The sequence below is a fragment of the Egretta garzetta genome, unplaced genomic scaffold, assembly GCF_000687185.1.
Source record: "Egretta garzetta isolate BGI_Z169 unplaced genomic scaffold, ASM68718v1 scaffold248, whole genome shotgun sequence".
Taxonomy (NCBI): domain Eukaryota; kingdom Metazoa; phylum Chordata; class Aves; order Pelecaniformes; family Ardeidae; genus Egretta; species Egretta garzetta.
Window position 1 is genome coordinate 2,895,355 of NW_009260596.1, and position 22,452 is coordinate 2,917,806.

The 22,452-nt window shown below is 38.8% G+C and overlaps 1 protein-coding gene across 1 annotated transcript in view; it reads right to left on the reverse strand.

The window, feature by feature from the left end:
• Window positions 1-386: 386 nt before the first annotated feature.
• CHRM3 (cholinergic receptor muscarinic 3) overlaps window positions 387-22,452 on the reverse strand; it is a 138,123-nt gene continuing 116,057 nt past the window's right edge. The window contains 2 exon segments of the mRNA XM_035900256.1: window positions 387-1,328; window positions 1,330-2,230. Of these exon segments, the coding sequence (XP_035756149.1) occupies window positions 387-1,328; window positions 1,330-2,230 (1,843 nt within the window).

Sequence of the window (22,452 nt, forward strand, 5' to 3'; positions counted from 1 at the left end):
AGATGTGCTTACCTGAGATCCCAGAGTTGATTATAATCAAAGAGCTGGGCAGATCAGTAATGGGTTTATAACTGCTATACAGCTTCTTGCAAATTTGTAGGAAAACTTTATTAAGTCTTTCATTCCTTAGTAAAAACATTGAAGTTGGTTAGTTTTTGCTGAATGCAGACTTGATTTTTATATTAAACTGGATTTATTAAAAGGATACATAAGCCTGGCAGCTGCTTTCATGTCTTGATGTTTAAATGTTTGAATCAGCACCCTGGAACCATCCTCCCACCCCACCCCATCCCCTCCCATTCCCTCCTATCCCATCCTGTCTCATCCCATCTTGTCCCATCCCCCTTTTGTTATATTTTTCTTTTAATTGTTTAAAAAATACTATTCTATGAAGCCTCCCTAGGGATCCGCTTGTGAAAAATGACGGACTGCCTTTGCTGATACTGCTGTTTGCGTCGTTTTCGTTTGTCACACTGGCACAGCAGTAGCATCTTGAAAGTGTTTCTGAATGTTTTGTTACACAGTGCATAGCACATGGGGTTCACCGTGCTGTTGATGTAGCAAAGCCAGTACCCCAGGTTCCAGAAAGTTTGGGGGATACAGTTGCAAAAGGTGTTCACCAGAACCATGATGTTATATGGGGTCCAGGTAATGATGAAGGCAAACAAAATGGCGCTGAGCGTCTGTGCCGCTTTCTTTTCTTTGATAAGTGACATTCGTTTTCGCTTTGTGATCTGACTTCTGGTCTTCAAGGCAAACTTTTTTGCCAGGGTTGCTTCCTTGAAGGACAAGGGCAGGGCTGCAGATGTCTTGGTCACTGATGAGATGCCATCAGATGCTGTGGTTGCCTCTGCTGACCCCGGCTGAATTGGGAGCTTAGAAAAGCTCTTTTTGAAATTTCCACCATCCTGAACACTTTTGGGAGGGTGCAGTTTTTTAGGTTTCTTTTCCTTCAAATCTGTGTCGGATTTCTGCAGTTCATCCCCTGACTCATGCAAATCTTCTGAGGAGGGTAGTTTTGTGGAATTGAGGATGGCGCTGTGACCAGGAAGCTTCAGCACGATTGAGTAGATGGCTCTGGTCTCTGCAGCGATGTCTTCTTCATCAGAGGAGGCTGAATTTTCAAGGGAGGCAGCAGCGTCGTTGTTGTTCCAGCTGTCACTGCTGCTGTGCTCTTGGTCCCCCTGGTCTGTGCTGGGTTCCCAGCTCTTCATCGTGAGCCAGAAGTGGCAGCGTCTGTATTTCCTTCGGGAGGAGCGTTTCATGCTCTGCCGTTGCAGCTCATAGCTGCTGCAGCTCCGGGAGCTGCCCGTCTGGTGCACGAAGCGTGGTGCCTCTGCGCACGAAGCGTGCTGCCTCTGCTTCACTGCCCGAAGCCTGTAGCCCTGCTAACTCTTTGGTGCGTTTCTCAGTCTCCTTGTAGATCCTCCAATACAAAATACTCATAATGGTGACTGGCAAGTAAAAGGCAGCTATGGCAGTGCCAAAAGTGATGATAGGTTCACTTAGAAACTGGATGAAACATTTATCAGCAGGTACAGTCCTCTTCCCAACAAAATACTGCCAGAACAAGATGGCAGGGGCCCAAAGAACAAAAGAGACGATCCATGCTAAACCAATCATCACCCCAGCCCTTTTGGTTGTTCGTTTGGCTCTGTATGTAAGCGGCCTAGTGATGGAAAAATACCTGTCAAAACTTATGACAAGGAGATTCATGACAGAGGCATTACTGGCAACATAGTCAATGGAGAGCCAAAGGTCACAGGCCAAGTTTCCCAAAGCCCAGTGGTCCATGATGATGTATGTGGTGAAAAGATTCATGGAAATAACACCAATGATCAAATCCGCACAAGCAAGACTCAACAAGAAGTAGTTGTTGACTGTTTTCAGTTGTTTGTTAACCTTAAATGCAACAATCACTAGGATGTTTCCTATGATGGTCACCAGTGCAAGGATCCCAGTGAGGAAAGCAATCAAAACTACTTGCCAGACAGCGTGTCCACCCAGAGGGTCTTTGCTTGTGGCATTTAGGGACATGTTTGTTGATTCCACAGTGGTGAAGGGAAAACTCTCTGTGGTCTGAGGGAAATCATAGCTGCCAATGAGTGATGCTGCTTCATCAAGGAGCCCCTGTCCATGTGAATCTCTCTTCCAGAAGGAGCTCACATTTGACAACAGGGGCAAGGCTGAACTGTTATTTTGCATGATCATTGTGGCTCTCTGACATAGTCTGCAGCAGGGAAAAAACAAACAAACAACAAGTGAACAGGTGAAGCTGGTAAATAGATCACCGTCCGCATACTCATACACAAAATCCCTTCAGCGCTTTGAAAGATGCCTTTAAAAGCCAAGTTGCCTATGACACGTTCCAAGTCACATGTGTACGTGGTAGTAGTCAGCACACAGCTGTGATTAATCGGAGATCTTTGTAGGAATCACATAGTGTTTTCTTAAAAACGTTCAGTCACAGAGGAACCAAAATCCCAGGAGAACTTGAACTCACAGTAGTATTAAAATGCCCCCTAACTCTAACTCTTAATTAAAACACTCCCTAACGGATCTACCCTGAACTCTACATCTCAACAGCCTACTGTCCTGAAGCCTTTAAAAACTAAATGCCAGGCACATGCAGCCACAAATCCTCCAAGTTTGAATCAATGCTGGTCCCTAGTGCTATCCTGGCACTAGCAAAGCACAGCCCCAGACTCTGCTGCCTCCGGTTACAGCTAAGGACAAACAAGAACATTGTTCTGCCCTTCCCTAAACTACAGAGATACAAGCCAGCATCATTTCACTGTGTCAAGGTACTCTAACCCATGAGGCTGCAAAAATCTTTTCATTTTTGTCTACATTTTGGCTACCTGCTAAAGGTACTAAAAGATCTCATTAGCAATTTTTGCACATGCCACTATTATTTTTCATGCACATTTTTATAGTTGGACTAAGGATTTTGTACATCTAATGACTTCAAAATGTCTTTGGGGCAACACATGTTAAAATTTCCTTTGAAAATTTGGTCTCTAGAGTCAGGAAGCAAGGTCTGGCAGACGTACATCAAAGCAATCATTGAACACTTCAGGAAAAGAGGAAAAAAGCATGAAAGGGATTCATAACTAAGCCTTAATCCTTTTCCCCAGGTATTTAGGTAAAATGAAGACTTGTTCAGAACAGGAATTTGCATTTCCCTTATTTCATTAACTTCAATGGTCAACTGACTAGATTCATTGTAATAAAACCATTACATCATCAAGCAACAAGAATTCTGATGCAGAAGTCCATCACTGATAGTAAATGTTAAGTTAAATATGCGGTCCAAGAGAAATGTTTGTCCGTTTTCTAACTGTGAACCCTTCCACAGTAAATATATTATGGCATGAGATACTAATGCGTATCACAATGCACTGGTGTTACACAAAGTATTTACCCAAAAGAGAAGGTTTGAGTTTTTGTTCTCTAATTAATTTCTAAATTCTGTTTTCCCTTGGACTTCACTTGGCTTTGGTAGCATGCCCTAAAACAGTATGTAATTTTAAATGGTGCAGCTTCTTTGACATATGCAGTATAACAGACCAGCAATTCCTTCCCTTAACTCATGCACAATAACTAACACAACCCCCCCATATTTTGATATCTAGCATAAATAAGATATTAATTTTTCTCTTTATTAATAAGAAGACAAGGTTACAATGATGGTGCATTATCCAGATCTAATTCAATACACTTTTAATGCCTTCATTATCATATCAGCCAGGATGTGAACATCATAACAACATAATAACAACAACAGTAGATATTGCTCTAGGAAATCACACAGTTAAAATTAAACCTTTTCCTGATAGAAAGATTGAAGATTTGGAGCAATCCAAACAATTTCTATGAAGAGAAATGGTAAGAATTTAATAAACTGTAATCCAACATTGATAACACTGATTTTCTTAAAATCAAAGTAGGTTGAAACTAAAATTATCTTTTATCAAAAAACTTTGACATTCAGAGTTTTCTTTTTTTTTTTTTCTGTTTGCAAAGTTCATAGGAAATACATGTGCAGTTTTGCATGAAATTTCAGGCAATCATTCTGAAAATTTGTCAAGCTGCTCCTCTAACATGTTCAATATTTTTTACCATTTTAATTGTTCCTTTTGCAAGAAAGTCTAAATGAAATTTGCTGAAAAAAATCCACCGTGTCCTTTCCAGAGAAGCTGTGGTACATAACATACTTTTTTTTTCTTTCTCAAGATATACTACTTACTCAAGATCTACTACCCATGTAGTTCAGGCCACCAAGCATACAACAACATGTCCTCACTGATCCCTATCATACTGTTTCAAAGAAGCTACAGAAGTCAAATCTGCACTGTGAGAGGGACAGACTCATCCCACCTACCCTAATGAAATGAAAGTCTGCAGAAAGTCATTGGCAAAAAGGCAAGCAGAGGTCTGGATGAGAAGGCCGCTCTTGCTTTCATTCACACCCCCTCAGGCATATGCATACCAGCTCACTCCTTTGCCTTGACCAAAGACAACATTCTTTTACATGTCTACAGAAATGGACATCCCACATACTCAAAAATTACAAATGAAGGCCCATGGAAACCCAATGTACAATAACATTCTCCTTTGAAGAAGCCAGTGAAGCAGTATTCAAGTTTGGCTTGCCTCCTCCAATACATAGCTGAAACAAAAACACAGTTCACTTGTGAGCAACCACTTAAGCAAGTGTTGACAATGTTCTTGACAGTTTTTGTGGGCCAGGATGGTTAGTCACAGCAGGGAAAAAAAAAATCTTTGACTTAAACAGGATTGTTCGAAACCATCCTTCTTGCAATGTTTCCCTTAGGAAGCTTTTCCAGAGCTGTCAGATAGGATGAGATCTGAAATAATTATATTTGCTAAAATTGCCAGAAATTATTAATGTTATAGGGTGCAGACCTTCCTTCACTGGCATTAGGGACAGAGAGCAGAGGATGAAAGCCAGAAAGCACCCCCTTCACAGGCATGCACCTGTAAAACCCCTACAAGGTAACAGACAACATGGTCAAGTATCGACTGAGAAGTCTGACAGGTAAGTTTAGGTGGCAATGATATCATTACGCTGCTCTTTCCTATACAAAGACAAGCTGGCATCCTCTAATACACAAGAAAGGACCAGGCAGAAGGTACCGATAAAGGAAATTAAACTTTCACTACAGGGCATAGAATAAAGCCTGGAATCACTCAGAAGTGATGATAGAAATAACAGTGTTACTAAGAAATAAAAATAGTTGACAGTTTGGTAGTACTTCCCACTTTCATTGCATAATACAACCACAAACTAAGCCAAGTGTTAGGCTTAGAAGTCCAAAACAACTACCACATAAAAGATACAAATAATTTTGCAAATTTAACGCTGCACTACTATTAGTAAGTCCATAAAAAGACCGTGAATTCTGTTTAATTGTAGACTTTGAAACAGAGTTTCAATTTAAATTAACCAATAAATCCTTTCAGGAATGCTGTGCTTCAAAAGACTCATCACAAGGAAGGCTGGGAAAACCGTACTTCAGCTGCAGTCTTTCAGATGCCGAGCAAGTGCTGAAACCAAACTTTTATTTCTCAGGTTCTCCCAGCCCTGGGCTTCAAGGTCACTTCTCTAAGCTACCGTTTCAATGAAAACCTGCGCAGTCCTCAGCAGTCCAATGACTGAGGAAGGGGAGAGCGAGAGCAGCCACCGACAGCTCCCTGCTACCTGGTGCAACCCTGCAAGCTGGAACTCAGCTTTGTAAACTCCTCAGGCATTAAAGGGACCCCTAAACTCACACTGTCCAGACTATTTGATAAAATGGAGGTGCTAGCAGGACGATGAGTACAGTCTTTTGTTATTCTGGCTCTTCTACAAGCTCCTGTAATTGAACCGTTTAATTAAATTAAAAATTTATTACCCATATGTTCATCTGCATAGAAGAAAAACCCCTATTGCTACCACCACCACCATAACATAGCAGATCAGTGCAGCCAGATTTTTTTCCCTTTAGGAAGCCAAAGCAAGTTAAATTATGCATCATTTTTCAAAACTGCCACGCATTTTCTGCTTTCTCTTTAAGAAGTGTTACAGGGGAAGAGAGGGGGTCCTGGGTCCCAGAAAAAGGGCAGGGGGCCCTGCAGCGCAGCCCGCCAGCACCTGCCCAGCATGTCAGCCTCAATGACAGAGTGATGGACCACCAAGTGGGAGAGCAGCCACGAGTATTTTGGTAAACTGAACAGTGCAGCACTGCCTGAGTGAGGCAAACCAACCAAACTGTGAAGCGATGCTGGGTTTATATACCAGGATAAGAGTTTACAAATCATTGGTATGATATACTATGTTACCATTTCAATCCAAGGAGTAACAAATGAAACTGGTTGTAGCCCAAGAATATATACTTACTTATCTAAGATCACTGCTACACTATTTGCCCTGGTTTGGGATTTTTTGTTCTTTTTGTTTCTGCTTTTTAATAAGAGTTTACGGAATGTACAGCCCAGAGAACATCAGTGGCAATGTGCACTTCCCAGCATTACTCAGGGAAAGCATAGGCACAGTACAGGCAATGGCTGCGCAAACTTTCAGGTACGCCCTTCCCACCGTACCTCTGCTCCCTGCTCCTTTGGAGGCACTAAGGTATTAGATATCCCATGGAGGCTTGTTGGAAGGGAAGGTGAAAGCAGCTACAGAAATAGTCACTAACTTCAATAAATGGGCATAACACAGATTTAAAAGCCTGAATCTTTGGAATAGCCTAATTCATTGCACATTGCTGTAAACTGAAAGTAAAACAGAACAGACAATAGGAACAGTTCTGTCACACATTTTCACTGCATTTAATTTCTCTCAGCTTATTTCACATTTCAATGGTTTTGTTAACACTTCACATTTCAGTTTACCATATTTTTTCCTTTCCTTAAACCTTCATGTTCACAAACATACAACCTTCATTTTTGCTGAGAAGTCTGTCTTCTTGTGGTCTTTAAAGGGCTCTAAGATGCATTTTCCAGGAAGTCCGATGGCACTCTGTGGGCTTGGCTGTATGTGAGCTCAAAACCAAAAAGCTTTGATGATTGAAGAATTTCACATCTCATCAGTTTCCACAGACAAGAAAATTGCTTACTTTATTTTTCCATTTCCCTCTGCATTGCTATTGTATACACATCAGCCTAAACAGCAGAGAACTCCATGCAGTGAATTACAAAACTGTTTTCTAACATAAAGAAACCAAGCCTTTAGAATGCTTAATGCACTTACCTAAACTAGCACATAAGCTTTGTTCTGAAACTAATACTTGATAAAATAAAAATATATATGAATTTTTAAGTTTTCCTGAAACTATTCCCAAGGTTACATACATGTATTTTTCAAATCACACACAGTGGTTTTATTTTCAAAACACAATAAAGAAATTTAAAAACTTGAAATGAAAAAAATTAAGATGCAAGTATTCACACTAGCATTCATGATTTTACATTTATTATATAGCAGCTCACATCACTTGCAGCTAGTGTAGCACAAGACAGGATTCCTTATCAATGTGGATGTGATAGCAGGAAGCACAGTGTAATTATCAGTGAAGAGGACCTCAGAATTACCACGACTTATTTATACCAATGATTAACTATATTACACTCAGTATAGTTTTGCATCTTTGCAGAATGAGAATACAGAGCCGTAGAAATCGATCCCATTAGGAAATACTTTGGCTACTGTCTTACATGTACAAATATGCCACATATAAAATGTGACAAAAGTATGTGTATATATATCTGCAGATGAAAGTATATGTATATATTGGCAGATATATCTACGCATATGTGTGTGTATAAATATTTCCGCACACACACACATATATCTGCAGATACATATATACACACATGTACATTTTTGTCACATTATTCCAAATGTTGTTGTAAGGAAAGACTATATCCTTTCACTAATTTGCTATCAACTTGATATAGATAAAGCTCAGTCAAATATATCCCCCTAACACTTCAACCCAAGCTCTTCCATTTTCAATCGATAAAGTTTTACTTATGCTTACTAAAATTCCCTAGATTTAATGTCAGTGCTTTAAAATCGCTTCTGTGATTAATGAATTACATTTCCTTATTGTTCGCTTGCTGTGTTGCTGCTGTTAGTGTGTGAGGTCTAGCGTGAGCAAACTAGGAACTCATTTCTTTAATCATATGTGTTGTTTTCATTACTTTGGAGGGAGTTCAGAGGACCTAATGCACAGCACCAGCCTACTTGATCCCTCCCCCTTGCTGTCCTGCCACCAGCTGAAGGGAGCAGCCCTCCCAGACAGGAGGGGCAGGGGATGCTTCAAGACACTAAGGACGCCACACTGGGAGCAGGGGAGACTGCCTACCTAGTGAGCCAGGAAATTCGGTATTCAAAGCTGGGCAATGGGAAGAGCCTCTTTTATGCCCTAATTTCCCAATTTGCTTTTGTCAAACATCTGCCACACCTTTCACTAAGACGGAGAGGCTTGCATTCATACCCCCCAGCTCCATCTGCAGCTTCCACTGAGGGTCTTGCTTGCTTACACCGTGTTTGCTTTTACATTATTTGCATTTCCAAACACCTTACTTCATGTAGTAGGGTTTTTATATTAGGATAGAAACATAACTTTCCATACTAATATGTTTTAATAGGCAGTGGTTGCAGTGGCATCACCTGGTTACTCACACAGCTACAAAAGTAAGAATAAATACTGTGCTACCACTTGTACCAGAAAAGAAAAAAAATCTCAGACGTGTTGCATCTGTTGTCATCTCAAAAATGCAGATGTGTATTTCTGATCCCTTGCACTTAAGACTTCCATTTAAGACTGAATTTGTTACATGAACTGTATAATTCTCTTGCGTATTTTTTCCAAGTATGCCATATATAACAAACATACATCCTAGTCTGCATAGTTAAAAGGACAGTGATTTTAACAGATGTCCACATTTACTGAATAAGTGTTCCTGTGCTATTTATTATTTATTTATTTATTAGCCTCACTGATCCAATGCTTATCCACTCCATGACTTTTAGTTTCAAAATAATCCTTTAAATCCTCTAAAATGATTCCAGGGAGAAGCTTCAGAAATGAGCTACTAATCTGAGCTGCGATACATCCTAAGGGCAGCACAGGTTTGTCGGGTGTAGCAGCAGCAGACTTGCTGAAGGGACGGCACTTTTCCTTCCCGGGCACATGTACTTAGTGGTTGTTGCCTGAAGAACTCATAGAGAACAAAGTGAAAGCTTCAAAAGCCTGAGCTTGGATGTGTCTACAGTTTTTGAAGGCTTGAAAACCAGAGCAAATTAGGTCTTGCTTAATTAAGATTACAGTAAATATTGAGTATCACCTCGAATGGTTAAATCTATCAAGCATGTTCTTATGAAAAGAGGAAATTATTTAAATTCCAGATAGTTTCTCTTTCAGAGACGTTTATTAAAATTGCATCCTGACTGTCTAATTGATATTGAAGGAAACAGACACATGGTCCAAAACATAGTCAGAATTGCAAATTCTGAAGACATTTACTCACTCAAGCAACCCACTGACTTTAATGCTGTGCATTGCAGGTGTCTGCAGACAGGAAGGTTTGGTTGAAGGGTTGGTTACTACATTGAATTTAAACATTAAATTAGATTGAGATGAAAGAATCCCAGCTATTTAATGATCTTATTTATGCATGAGGGGTGTATATTTTTTCCTTTGAGTAAAAAACTACCCATCTTAGGGGCTTCGATCCAGTATTTTATACACTTTTGACATAGTTTTGCTTAGTATTTTGTTATTTACGATGAAGTTGAATCAAAGTCATGATCTAAAATGACACTGTGCCTTCAGCTATCGCTTTATGAAATACTGTCCATTGACTCCGTAGATAATCCTCCCAAGGAGGAATTTAAAGATCACATGAAAATTTGATCACATGAAATAAAGTAATGGCAATTCTTACGCTTAACTATATTGTCCTCCTAAATGTTGTTAAATGCTACAACTCCTTGAATAAACATGGAAAAAATAGAAAAAAAATTTCAAGCCTTTTAAGTAAGTTTCATGTCTTTTACTAAAATAGCATCCTTCTCTAAAAAAAAATCATGTTGAGCAAAGTAATACCAAGAAGAGCTCATTACCAATGCTAGATAAAACAAGTACATTTTACTGTATTTGTAATCCAGTCGTACTTTTAGTAGTCCTTGCACACATTTAAAATCCATACTTAAGGTGAATGTTAGCCTTGAAGGACTTTTATAAAGAACAACAGACTTCAATAGCAGACCTCTCTACTGTCCTTAACAAAACGGCTTTAAAACAAAGTAATCAATTGATTATGCTATAAAAATAAATATATTTTTGCTTTTACCATTTTCTCACTGACACATCATACCACCAAGGGAAACTGGAAAACAGTAAAAACATTTTTCAAGCATCAAAGAAGACAGAGAACCTGGACACTGAGGTTTAAAGAAGCTCACCTGACACCTGACACACTCTTCTAAATTTCATTTGTCTGCAAGAAGAAAATGAAATGACAAAATGCTGTCAAGCCTTGAAACCAGAAAACTGGAATTTTTTTTTTTTTCTGGAAATCCTTTCCACAGAGGGAAAATAAATAGCCCAAACTAAAAAATAAATAAAAACTCAAACCACAGTTTTGATTTTCTGCCTTTTCAAAAACTGTATTTTTTTCTTTGGAAAGTAATTTCATTTTCTGTCAGCTTCAAGCTGAATCTCAGATTCTTTTTGGCAAATGCTGCTGACAGCAGATGAGCTCCACTTTGTTATTTATTTAGGGAAAACAATAAAAAATGTTTGTGTTTACATCAAGGTCTGGCAAAGAGCTATCAAAGCCTCTGGTCCAGATGTCATGTTTACCTGGTGTCAGGTCCTGTTATATGAAAGATCTCACCATTGAAATGTGTTAAATAACATGAGTTTAAAATTCTCATGACTCTAAGAGAATCCTAAAAGGTTCTAAATTGCACTTTTGCTGACCACTACGTTTTATACTGTAACTATGGCATTCCATGTAGGTGCTAAAAATGCAAACCGCCTACTATACTACTTTGTTGTTAATGGATAGTTTGGCAATTTTACATAAGATGCAATAAAGTGACTTGAACAATGTTAGGAAGCACTCTGTTAAGGGAAATTAGTTGTTATTTGCTTTGGTGATTGAAGTGCTATTGCTACCTACTGTGGCAAAACCAACAATCCCACACTGGACAGATGGTTTACTTAAAAAGCTGAAAGGAAAAAAAAACCAAACCAAACTGTTGAGAGGTTTCAGCTAGAGGAAAAGAATTTCTAAGAAATAGCTATTAACTAATGAAACCTATATTGATATTTGGACACTGGAACTATTTATAATGAAAAGGAAATTTTATGAGAGAAACTTTGTGTCAGAATGCTATGTTTTTAATCACGTTGCTTGTTTGGTCTAAATAATGCTCTAAACCATGCAATCATAGTAATGCTTTAAAGCATTTCAGTTTAGTTTCAAGTAAAAATTGGCATAGCTGGTCAGAAAATAACCTTTTCAGTGTGTTTATTTATTTAATTGTATTACAAAATGGAAATTCCTAACTGTTGAGCTTTGGGAATATCCTTTCATACTGATAATTTGATCAAAGCGTAAAAGCATATGAAGTTTGCCAGTTAAGGAATGGATCTATTGCCTGGGAGGTGAAGAACTCTGTGTGTGCACTTTTTATAAATTATATTTCTTTAATACATTTGTCAGCAAAATGCTATGGTATAGTTGAAAGGGAGTATTTTTTACCTTAATGGAACATCTTGGGCAATATATGAGACAAAAAGGGAAAATTGTTGAAATTTGTTGAAACAAATCCCTGGAAATATTTGTATACATGCTATGTTTCATTATTCACTGGTATATTTTAAGTCAATCTTTCCAACTGTTTAAAAGTGCCGTTGAATACCCACTAGGTGGCACAATAGTTATTCAGAAGGAAAAGTCTGGGCTTTACAACAAAATCTTAACTAGTCTTTCATGAAGCCTATGTCTTATATGTGGAAATTATAACCAAATTACATCTATTCCCTGATAGGGACAGAAGCTAAAAGAAATGTATGTCATACAAATATTGGTCTGTATCAAACTAGCAGCCAAATTACTGACAACTGTGTTTTATGCTGTAGCCTAACTTAAGTTCTTTTTTTTTTTTTCATGAAATAGACACATCTGAAAGTCCTGGTGGAATTTTGTAACAATCAAAACGGCCCATTCCAGACTCCAACTCCCTGTATGCATGCTGCCAGTCTCTGGGAAATCAGTGCTAGCATGCATTGTGGATTTTACTGCGTGCAAGCAACTGTTCTTTATTCAGATATAGACAAGTAATTAAATAATGCTCCAAAGCTATAAACTTTTTTAGGGTTTGTTTGCAGGTTTGTGGGGGGTTTTTTTGGTTTTTTTGTGGTTGTTTGCTTTTTTGAGTTACAAAGCAAGATAAATGGAGGCATGCCCAATAAAAATAGTCCTGACAGAGAGGGAGGAGGTCCAAGAGTTTGAAGTTCTTGAACCACAGTCTTAAAAAAATCAGTTCTAGTATAAAGAGTACACATTTCCAAAGCTGTGATTTTATTCAGTGTACAGAATGCACCTGCCCCAGCAATTAATTGCAGTTGCACAGCAGAGCACAGGTTTCTTTAAGACCCTCTTGCCTTATGGTTGTAGGAGGTAGGTGGCAAAGGAGGCACAATGCTGAGGAGGAAAAAGGAAGAACTTGCAGTTAAGTAAGTTAAATGTTGAACCCAAGTGTATTCCTAATTCTGTCACGGGGTTTCTGCACACTACAGGAGGAGCGATTTATGCAGATCTTTAAAATAATATTACTTTACCTTGAAAGGATACTTCAAAGCTGAATTTAGTAACGCACAGGCATTCCTCAACTTTTGTATATGCAGTTTTGCAAACTGAATGACCTTGAACTATGTCTTTGCAGGTTTTCATCTGCATGCTTCTCAAATGTTAAAATCATTCCATCAACAAAAAAGGCCATTTTTTAAATTCAGAAACTATATATTCACCTACCACACCACAAGTTTTCTGCTCGCTGCCTGGCTAACACACTCATGGCAGTGTGCACTCACTCCTTGTTGCTATTTCTGAGGATTCATGTATTCTGACATGGCAAATAAAAGGACATGGAGATATAATTACATTAGCTGTAAAGGTTGCTATCTAAGTAACAGGATTTTGCTTCTAAAATAAGAAGGTGAAGTGGACTCGTGATTGTTTGCATTTGCTCTTTCAAGCCTATAAAACCTGTATTTTGTAAACCCATTACAGTCTAGGATAATCAACAAAAGACTTAAAATCGGGAGTCCTAGCTAAATTAGAAGGAAAATATTTCTCCCAGCTTTCATAGGGTTGCTCAAATGGCAAGTAGAATATGCTACTTCCAGAAAGGAAGTGGAAAGCTAGAAGAAAGAGAATCTGCACCTGGAAAAAAATATCTCCTGCCCTGAAAGGTCAGAGGAATTTTGATGCTTGAACTAAGAATAGAGATGCACGCTGCCATGTGGTTTCACCAAGTCCCATTGCCCCCAAAAAGAAGTATTAAAGCTTCATTAACTATTTTCTTCCATTCACCTGCCCTTATCTTCCAGCTGCCCCACTTTTATGCTTTGGTGTGGCAATGAGCTGTACTTCCAGGTTGCTGTGGGTCTATCTGACCGATTATTTTTTAGGATCAGAAAAGAATCCCCTATTTGGTTGCCATTGGCATTTTGTTTGTTGTTTTTTTACCCTTTCTTGGCAGTCCTATAGTGGTACATGTGGGTAAAAGCTACTAAGACTGAGAAGTCTTAATTAGGTAAGTACCTGCAGCAATCTGTGGCCAGACTCCAGATGAAGTAAATGGATTTTGGATTTCTGCTGGTGGACATCAGAGCAAAGGATAAATGGAAACCTCAGTTGCTGCTCTTGGTACCCTACCCTCCCATTTCTTGCAGGATGAGATGTTTACTGTAGAAGGGTCAGTACAGGACTCTTGTTTGCCTGCAAGACCTGAGCAACAGCTCCCAGGGATGTTTTATATTCAGTATTCCCAGTTTTCAGGACTTGTGAGCTGGTTCTCTGTGTTCAGAGAGAAGCTTGTACTGTAGTGTCACTGTGTCCTCCTAAAAAACCTGCCCTGTGGCGAGGGGATGTCCTTTGGAGAGGAAGAGGTGCATCTAGGGCTGGGGTACTAGGGGAAAAGTGAATGATCAGCGTAAACTGCATGTGCCTGTGTGGTAAAAAGCTCCTGGAGCCCTGCAAGAAATTTCACTGTACAGACAACAACAATCTGGATAAAGATAAAAGGAACATGGGACATAAATACAATGGAAGGAGTGACAGAAGGTAAAACAATTGAATAGGTAGTGAGCATGGTAAAAAGATTATTAAGGTGCAATCTGATACCTTCTTATGGGAACCTGAAGTCAGCATGGAAAGCACAGAGGGCATGCAGGCAAACATCCCTTTGGGGATAAGGATTCTTGCATCCCCAAGTAGCAACAAAATCACTTGAAATAAAAAGACTTTTCCGTTTGTTGGAGCAGAAATTCTCTGTCATCAGTCCTCCCTCTTCCTACGGTAGCCCTCATGGCTAACTCTGTAAGAAAGTGATGCTACTACAAACATAGCTATAGTTAGGAGGGGAGTCCAGGTATAATGGAGTGAAGATGTCAAGAACAGTTGGGGCTTGTAACCCTCTTTTAAAGAAATAAGCATGTTCGGTGGTGAATTATTCAAAATTAAGCAAGAAAAATAATTGCTTGAGAGCTGCTGGAAAAAATGCTTCTATCCTAAGGAACCAAAATTTTTGTTTGTCATAGCAGAAATACAAATTCAAAGAGTAGGAAGGGAAGGACAAGGGTTCTGTTAATAATATCAGATGTTTACAGAGCAAGGTGAGTGCACAGAGTTGTTTTGGCATATATTCTAAACAAATCAATGTCATATTTCTCATAGATGTGACACCAAAAGTGCCAGCAATGACCTTAGTGAAGAGAAGGAAGAAGCCATGTTGCCTCCCAGACTTTCAGGAAACCCACACCTTGTGTTAAATAAATAAATTTTTAAAAAATCCCTCACCCAGTTACTTCAGTTTTACACCATTTCAGCTGAGACAGAGATCTGATCGCAGATGCTTGGTACCGTAGCATGAAGAACAAAGCTAAAAAGAGAATCAGGTTTCCAAAGAGACCTTGCATTATGGAGGAGCCCATGACTCGGTGAAGCAAGCTGTGGCCAGGTGATGGCAGATAAACATGTGAGCCTCTGAGTCGAGTCCTTCTTCCTGTCACTCCGGCTGCTGCAGAGCAAGCGTCTGAGCAAATCCACCATGCTTGGTCCGGAAATAGTCATTGCACAGGACTTCTTTGATTCAGTGTTGTTTTATGGGAGAAAGGAGGCAGGGAAAACGCAATAAAGCAAGAAGACATTAAAAATGACAGGGGAGAAAAAGAAAAGCAACTTGTTCCCAGGCCTATCCTCACGTCAGTGAATTGCTGTAGCAGAAGAATGGCACAGATAAGCAGTGGCCCATCTGATACACTGATCCCCCTGGTGATACCAGAAGGCAGCTAGCCCCAGTGGCTCCTTGCTAATTGGGAGGCAGCAGTATCTTAATAAACCCATGGGCACAAGGCAAATGCACTGCCTGGTTTTATCTGTATGTGTATGAAATACAGGGGGACAGAGCATGTGGAAGGAAACTGGAGTTGGGTCCTCAAGCTGCTCTGTGCTGAAATATGATAAGAGACTAGAGCCCACATCCTGACCGGCTTCTTTATCTTTTCTCTTTAAGTGACATTCATATTTTAGTGATAACCAATAATTTTCAAGGGTCAGTCCAGAAGTGATGTGCAAGGCACATAAGCATGTTATTATGAAAGTGAATATGGAAACTGTGTTAACATCTAAAAACCCTTTGTCTTCAGGAGATCAGCTACCATTGGATTGTATGATTATTGCCAGCAAGAGCCAGGCAAGACTGAACAGTGTAGGAATGTGCCTGAGCTGCTAGATTTATGCGCAGCGTTTCTAGCAAAATCGGATTTTTTTGTAATCCTTGTAGCTACAAGGATCCTGCATCCCGAGTTCTTCTGTTCTCAGATGTACAAACAAACAAACAAAATACAAACACTGTTCCCTGCTTTGCTTCCCTTGGTAGTACAGCAGAGCTCAAAGATGCTTATACACAAAACCCTCTATGTCTTAAATCCCTTATGACTCTACAGATGATGAGAAATATCAAACCAGTGGTCAGTTAAAACAACATGTATCCCTAGTCTCCCAGGAACAAAGCAGTTTTTCGCATTTTAGGTTTTGGTCCAAGAGAGCTCTTGCTATTTCTTTCTGAAAATGTTAAAGAGATGTTTGAGGGCACAAAATGCAAGAAGATGCTCAAACTCCACCAAAATAAAAACCAATGTAAACTGGGTTTCCACCCTGTCTCCGCCCTAAAGGCTTCTTTTCTATATCGGTTACATTGCCAGTTTAACTCTGTCCAAATTGTTTCAATAGAATGAGCTTGCAAAGAAGACATATTGGGACAAGTGCATTCACATCAGGAGGATGTATTGTTTTCCCTTGTAGCATGAGAAGACTAATTTGAATTTGTAACAGTAAATTGCACTATAGCTGTGAATAGGAATACACTGAAAAGTACCTATTGATTTTGAATAGGCATTTAATGTCCAGTGTCTCTAGCTTTCTTCAAAATCCTACCCTTAATAAGCAAACACGGCCCAATTTCAGAGATACAAATTATCTACATTTCTGCTGAAGGAATCCCAAGACCTTGAAGGAAGTAATACTAACTTAATTATTGACACCTAATAATATTAATTGTTGCCAGAGAACTGGTACGACTTTCAAAAGGCAAAATGTATCCACGAGGGACAGTTCTGAATCACAGCCACTCTGCTATGTATTAGTATTTACCTTAGTTTTTTGAAATGGAGAACAGGGCTTCAGTCTCACTGTAGCCTGTTTTGATCTGAGCTTGCTTTTCCAAATGTTGCTGTTTCCCCATCAATCCCCCTCACTAATCTATCTATTGCTGTTTCACAATATTTCCAGCTGAAAATGTATCCATACAGTCAGTATCCTCCAAGCTCCAGTTTATTAGTTAATACAAATAAGCTGCGGCTCTTTAGGATTCATGGAAACCTATCAATATTCCCATGCTGGTTGTGCTTTCAGCTGCAAGAGAAACATTCCACGTCTGCAGCTGCAGCATATTAAAACTCAAAAATTAGGGTTTTAATGGCACTTGCACATTTCTGCCCTTTCATCTGTCCTTTATCACTCATTTACTCACAGGAGGAAGTGACTTTTGCTGCCAAGGTAGAGGTAAATTGTGTCAGACAAGGGCAAAAAAAAAAAAAAATTCATTAGTGTACCAGAGGAAACAATTTCTGAGATGTAAAGTGTCAGCAGAAATAAGAGTTTCTACTGTTTCACTCCCATGACCTTATTCAAAATGGCATAATAAATTGCATAGCTTTTTGCTATTAGAAATAACTTTCAAATTATAGGATCTAGATGAATAAATGTTTCACTAGAGCCTCTCTACTCATCAATACTTGTTTTTCCTTCCTTTCATAAAAAAGAGGAAAAGCTTTTCTGAGAACTAGAAATAAAAATGTGTGCTTGTAAAAATGTGAGTTGGGAAATAATAAATGCTGACATAATTGGAAATATTGTCCTTAATTCCAATGCTGCAAGATTTCACACTGAGTTTATTTCAAAACATTTTGTTTGTAATTTCAACTTCTTTTTTTTCCATTTGAGCAATTAGTATATTTGCAAAGCTTCTCACCCCTCTTATTTTGGAATTAAAAAAAAAAAATAAGATTAAAACAAGCCTTAGTATTACTTAGATTGCAAAATTCAGCCAGGAGGACACACTAGAGATATGAATACATACGCAGTTTTGCTGGCATGGGCAAAGAGAAGGTCAGCTGGAAATGGGGGGCACACCTAACCCCTAGCGTAAGAAGGAAGAAAGAGAGAAACTGGTATCAGAGGAGAGAAATGGAAGACATTTAAAGCTCCAGCCGTAATATACTCTCTAGTACAGAAGGGTTTCAGGGAATGATGGGGATGTGGCTTACAGGGAGCTCATGGTCAGAGATTCAGGGATTTTTCCTTATACAGTGCACAAAATCTCTAAAGCTAATAACAGGTTTGCGAGACCTCATTATCCCAAGGAGATGAAAGGCTGGGATTTTACTCTGTGTGTGTCAAAAATAGCCTAGGTATGAGAAGCCAGTGTGGCAGGGTCTCAGGTGTGCAATCCGAACTCCAAGCTCCCAAGCTCTAACTTCACTGTGCTTTCAGTTGGCTGCAATTTATCCAGGTGCACTGTGGGGTTGGGATGCTGTGCAGTAAATATCACAAAGTAACTTCCCAGTAACAGCCCTCATAATACAGCAGGTCAGAGTCCACCTGAGACCTTCAGCGATATTGACTAGTTTTTTTTCATTCATTCATTGGAACTTCTGACCAGAAATCAAGCCAGCCAGAAAAACAGGAGAGCAAACCTGGAAGTCATGAATCTGAGGGATCAAATCTCAGCTGACTGTACTCCTTACAGCGCCCTGCTCTAGTCAGAGGTGGGGAGTGCCAGCTGCAATCTAAAGATATAGCTGGAGAGAAAATCAGCACTGCTACCAAAATGTAGAGGGATAACTGATACTCACACACAGACAGCAGGATTCTGGGATGCTTCATTGTAGCAGTAACTGGAGAATGAATCCATGTGGATTTTTTTATTTTACTACCCTTTCCCTTTACTAATCAATATTACCATCTTCACTCATAACTGTTTTTCAAAAAAAATCTACACCGACATAAAATAGGAATGTCTTATTGCAAACCTAGCAAAACTACAAAAGTAATTTCTCCATTAGAAGGTTTCTTCAAGGCAGATTTTTCCATTAAGTAATTTGCATTGTAATGCCCACTTAACTTTAATTGATAGAAGTGAAATGCAAGCAAATTCAGATGACTTAATTGTCTAGTAGGTACGTACAAGAAGTAGATGGCAATGAGGTTCTTTCTTTAGGAATTACGAAGTTACTTTTTTTCTTCTGACATGCAAAGAAATTTCCAATAACTCAACCAACCATTTTGGTCCCCATTGAACTTGTAAAAAACAGTTCCCAACTCAACAATTTCCAATAAAAAGACCCATTCAAACATCTTTGCCTATATATACTCAAGCACAGAGTCCCTGGTGTGTGCATGTACACAGATGCAATGCTGCACGGTTACAGAAGTCAATAGGCTGCACTGGGCTCTGTTCCTAACGGGAGACACTGGTGTGTCTTTAATCCCTCATTTTTATAAACAGGTATAAAATCCATTTACCTAATTGTGAAGTCCCAACTGAATTATTCTGTAAGACATATTAATGCCTTTGGAAGAAAAGCTAATAGGAAATAGCTAATAGCTATTTAATTTGACCTTTTCCTTAAAGCCAGGTAAATATCTTTAGTTTGCACGTCTAGATGAAACTTGATTTGAGAAATCCAAGTGGAATAATGATACTTTCACAGCTCTCAAGTGATGATATTGCACCTGACCAGAACAGCCTCTCAACGGGACCCCAATTCTGCTCTCTTTGCTCCTGTTCAGTAGCATGGACTTGAACAGTGAAAGCAAACTTATTGGGGAATTTCAGATCATCCAGCACTGTGAAATATTGCCGTCAACTGGATTAATAAATTGGTACTTATCGGCTCAATGGACTGACTCTTCTGCCCTCACTAGGCTTCTATTAGACAACTCAAGTTCTTCAATTCCAGGCTGCTATGCACTTATGCTCTTAATAGATTTGGACTTAGCCTTTTAAATAACAAACCAACTTGATCTCTTCTTAATAATGTTATTCTTCTGTTTGCCATGAGATCTTCACCCTAATCTCTTCTAAATAAAAGCAAACTTGGGACACTCCTTATAACTGTGCTAATATGACTTTTCTGCAAATTTGTATTGACCTCTGATTTTCCCTTTAAGCTCATTTCCGTCCATGCAAAACAGGAATAAAAACGTACTGGTCTTATTTGTGATTTATTCTAACAACTCACAGATGCAAATAAGTTCATAAAGCATAAAGTAGCAAAGAAGGATTATTTTTCAATTATTTCCTTTCTTCAAAAATGATATTATATCTGGCTCATAGTAAACGAACCACAGCATTTATGTCTTAATTCAAAATGCACTCTGCAGGAAAAAATAACTTTCAAATATGCTTGCCTATATAGAATCAGAGAATCACAGAATAGTTTGGGTTGCAAGGGACCTTTGGAGCTCATCTAGTCCAACCCCCCTGCAGTGAGCAAGGACACCTTCAATGAGATCAGGCTGCACAGAGCCTCATCCAACCTGACCTGGAGTGCTTCCAAGGATGGGGCATCTGCCACCTCTGAGAAGGGGTATAGAAGTGTTTGTTTAAAAAACCTACAAGTTTAGAACTGTAGCTTACAGAATGGATTCTGAAAAATTCACTAATAAACTGCATCAAAACTGCATAAAAGGTATAATGCACCAAACTTGTTTGCTATATTTTCCACATTTTAACTACCCAGCAGGAAAATAATGACCTGCAAGCTTGTTATTTTCTACATGCTTGGGTGATATCTGACCTTCTGTGCAAGCCAAGATCTGAGCAAATGTGGGATACACATAACAAACTTCACTTTTTTTCTTTTCCCTTGAAATAACTGGTAGCATATATCCACTAGCTGTTTTGCAATCAGAGAATGATAAGGACAACCAGTCACATTGCAATTCACCATTGGACAAATAGAGATGGTTTAATCCTCAACTGTCTGTAGCAGTTAGGGAATAGGTGGATGACAGTCTGAGTGAAGAAAACCAGCTGGACCACTGAGAAACATTCAGCTCCTCGGTGCTCTGCAGCTCAACCCCACAAATACCCTCTGTGATACCCTGCTGGCTGAGGTAGTTGCATCCTCACTGGCATTAATATATCCTCTGTGGATCAGCAAGATCTTGCTTGGTCTGTCAAACTTACAGTTTCATTATTATTTTGTATAGAATTAATAAATAACTTGCAAGCAGAAGTTTACATGCAGGCCTGATACATAGCTGTACCATATAAAAATGTAAATATATAAACCCCTCCAAACCCAGAGGTTGACTTTGGTTTCTTGCCCAGATCTGCCACTCTAAAGATATTTCAAGTATTGTTAAAAAATAAATTCTAGTGTATCGCTCAACAGTTGTTTCCCACACATTTTTGACTACATACAGGATTCCCACATATTTTTATATCCATAGTCATATTTGATAGTCCTGTTCCAAGACTTTTTTATGCAACAGTCTTCAGCAACAGTTTTAGAAAATTGTTATTGTCACCTGATCTGCTGAATTCAAATTATCATACAATGTTATATATTGCTGTAGGCTGGCCAAGAATAAGGTTTCATTGGAGATAAACCAAACCACATCAAAGCAAAGCAAACCAAATCACTGTCCAAATCAGAGCTGTGGTGACAAAACCATAAAACCTTTAAAACTTTAAGGGGGAGCACAATACATTTCTGAAGAGAATTGTCTGATGGAAACAGGAGTGTAGATTAGATAATCCATGATGTGATCCTCATACTTGTGATCCTAATTAAAAATGGTCTTCATTCAGAAAAGCATTTAAGTAAGTTCTTCCAGCACATATGTTCTTAAATCCAGTTAAATCTGCTGTGGATTTAAGGTGTGCCCAAATCTAATATGTTTGTAGAGAGCATGTTTCCTGTAGAGACCACACACATAGTCATGACCAATAAACCCCCAAAATAAAGCAACCTGAATGTAACGTTATGCAATTTTAAAACTAAACAAAAGCTAATTTGAGTGACATGTTGCTTTTACACAGGTGCTTTTAAGATTCCAAGGAAATAAATCCTGGTGATACTCTGTTTTACTGTTGATGTCTATCAGAGTGTGTTTAAAACACTGTGATTTTATAAAATATTGGAAATTTATTATATAAAGCTCCCCACAGCAGGGAGTAACATATTCATTGTTTCACCGTCTACTAATATTTGGACTTTTTCTCTAACTACAAAACCACTCTACCCCCCACACCAAAATGGTAAAAAACCCCCAGTGAATTTATAATGCTTATTTTTCATAATCTATCAAATTTCCACCTGCCTATGGCACAACTGACCCTAATCTCATTCAATAGATTTTATGCATTTTTTCTTAACCTCTACTGGAGTTCATTAATGACTGGAAAAGAATACTAGAGGAAAAGGTCATTGTTGAAAAAACCAATTAAATAAGTTACTTCTTTTTGCTGAGGACCAATCTGTGACTAGTTAGTAGCCTGACAATGAATATGGCCTGTGGATCACTTTACGCTTTCAACACTGGCTCCTGTGAGTGGCCAGCTAAGGA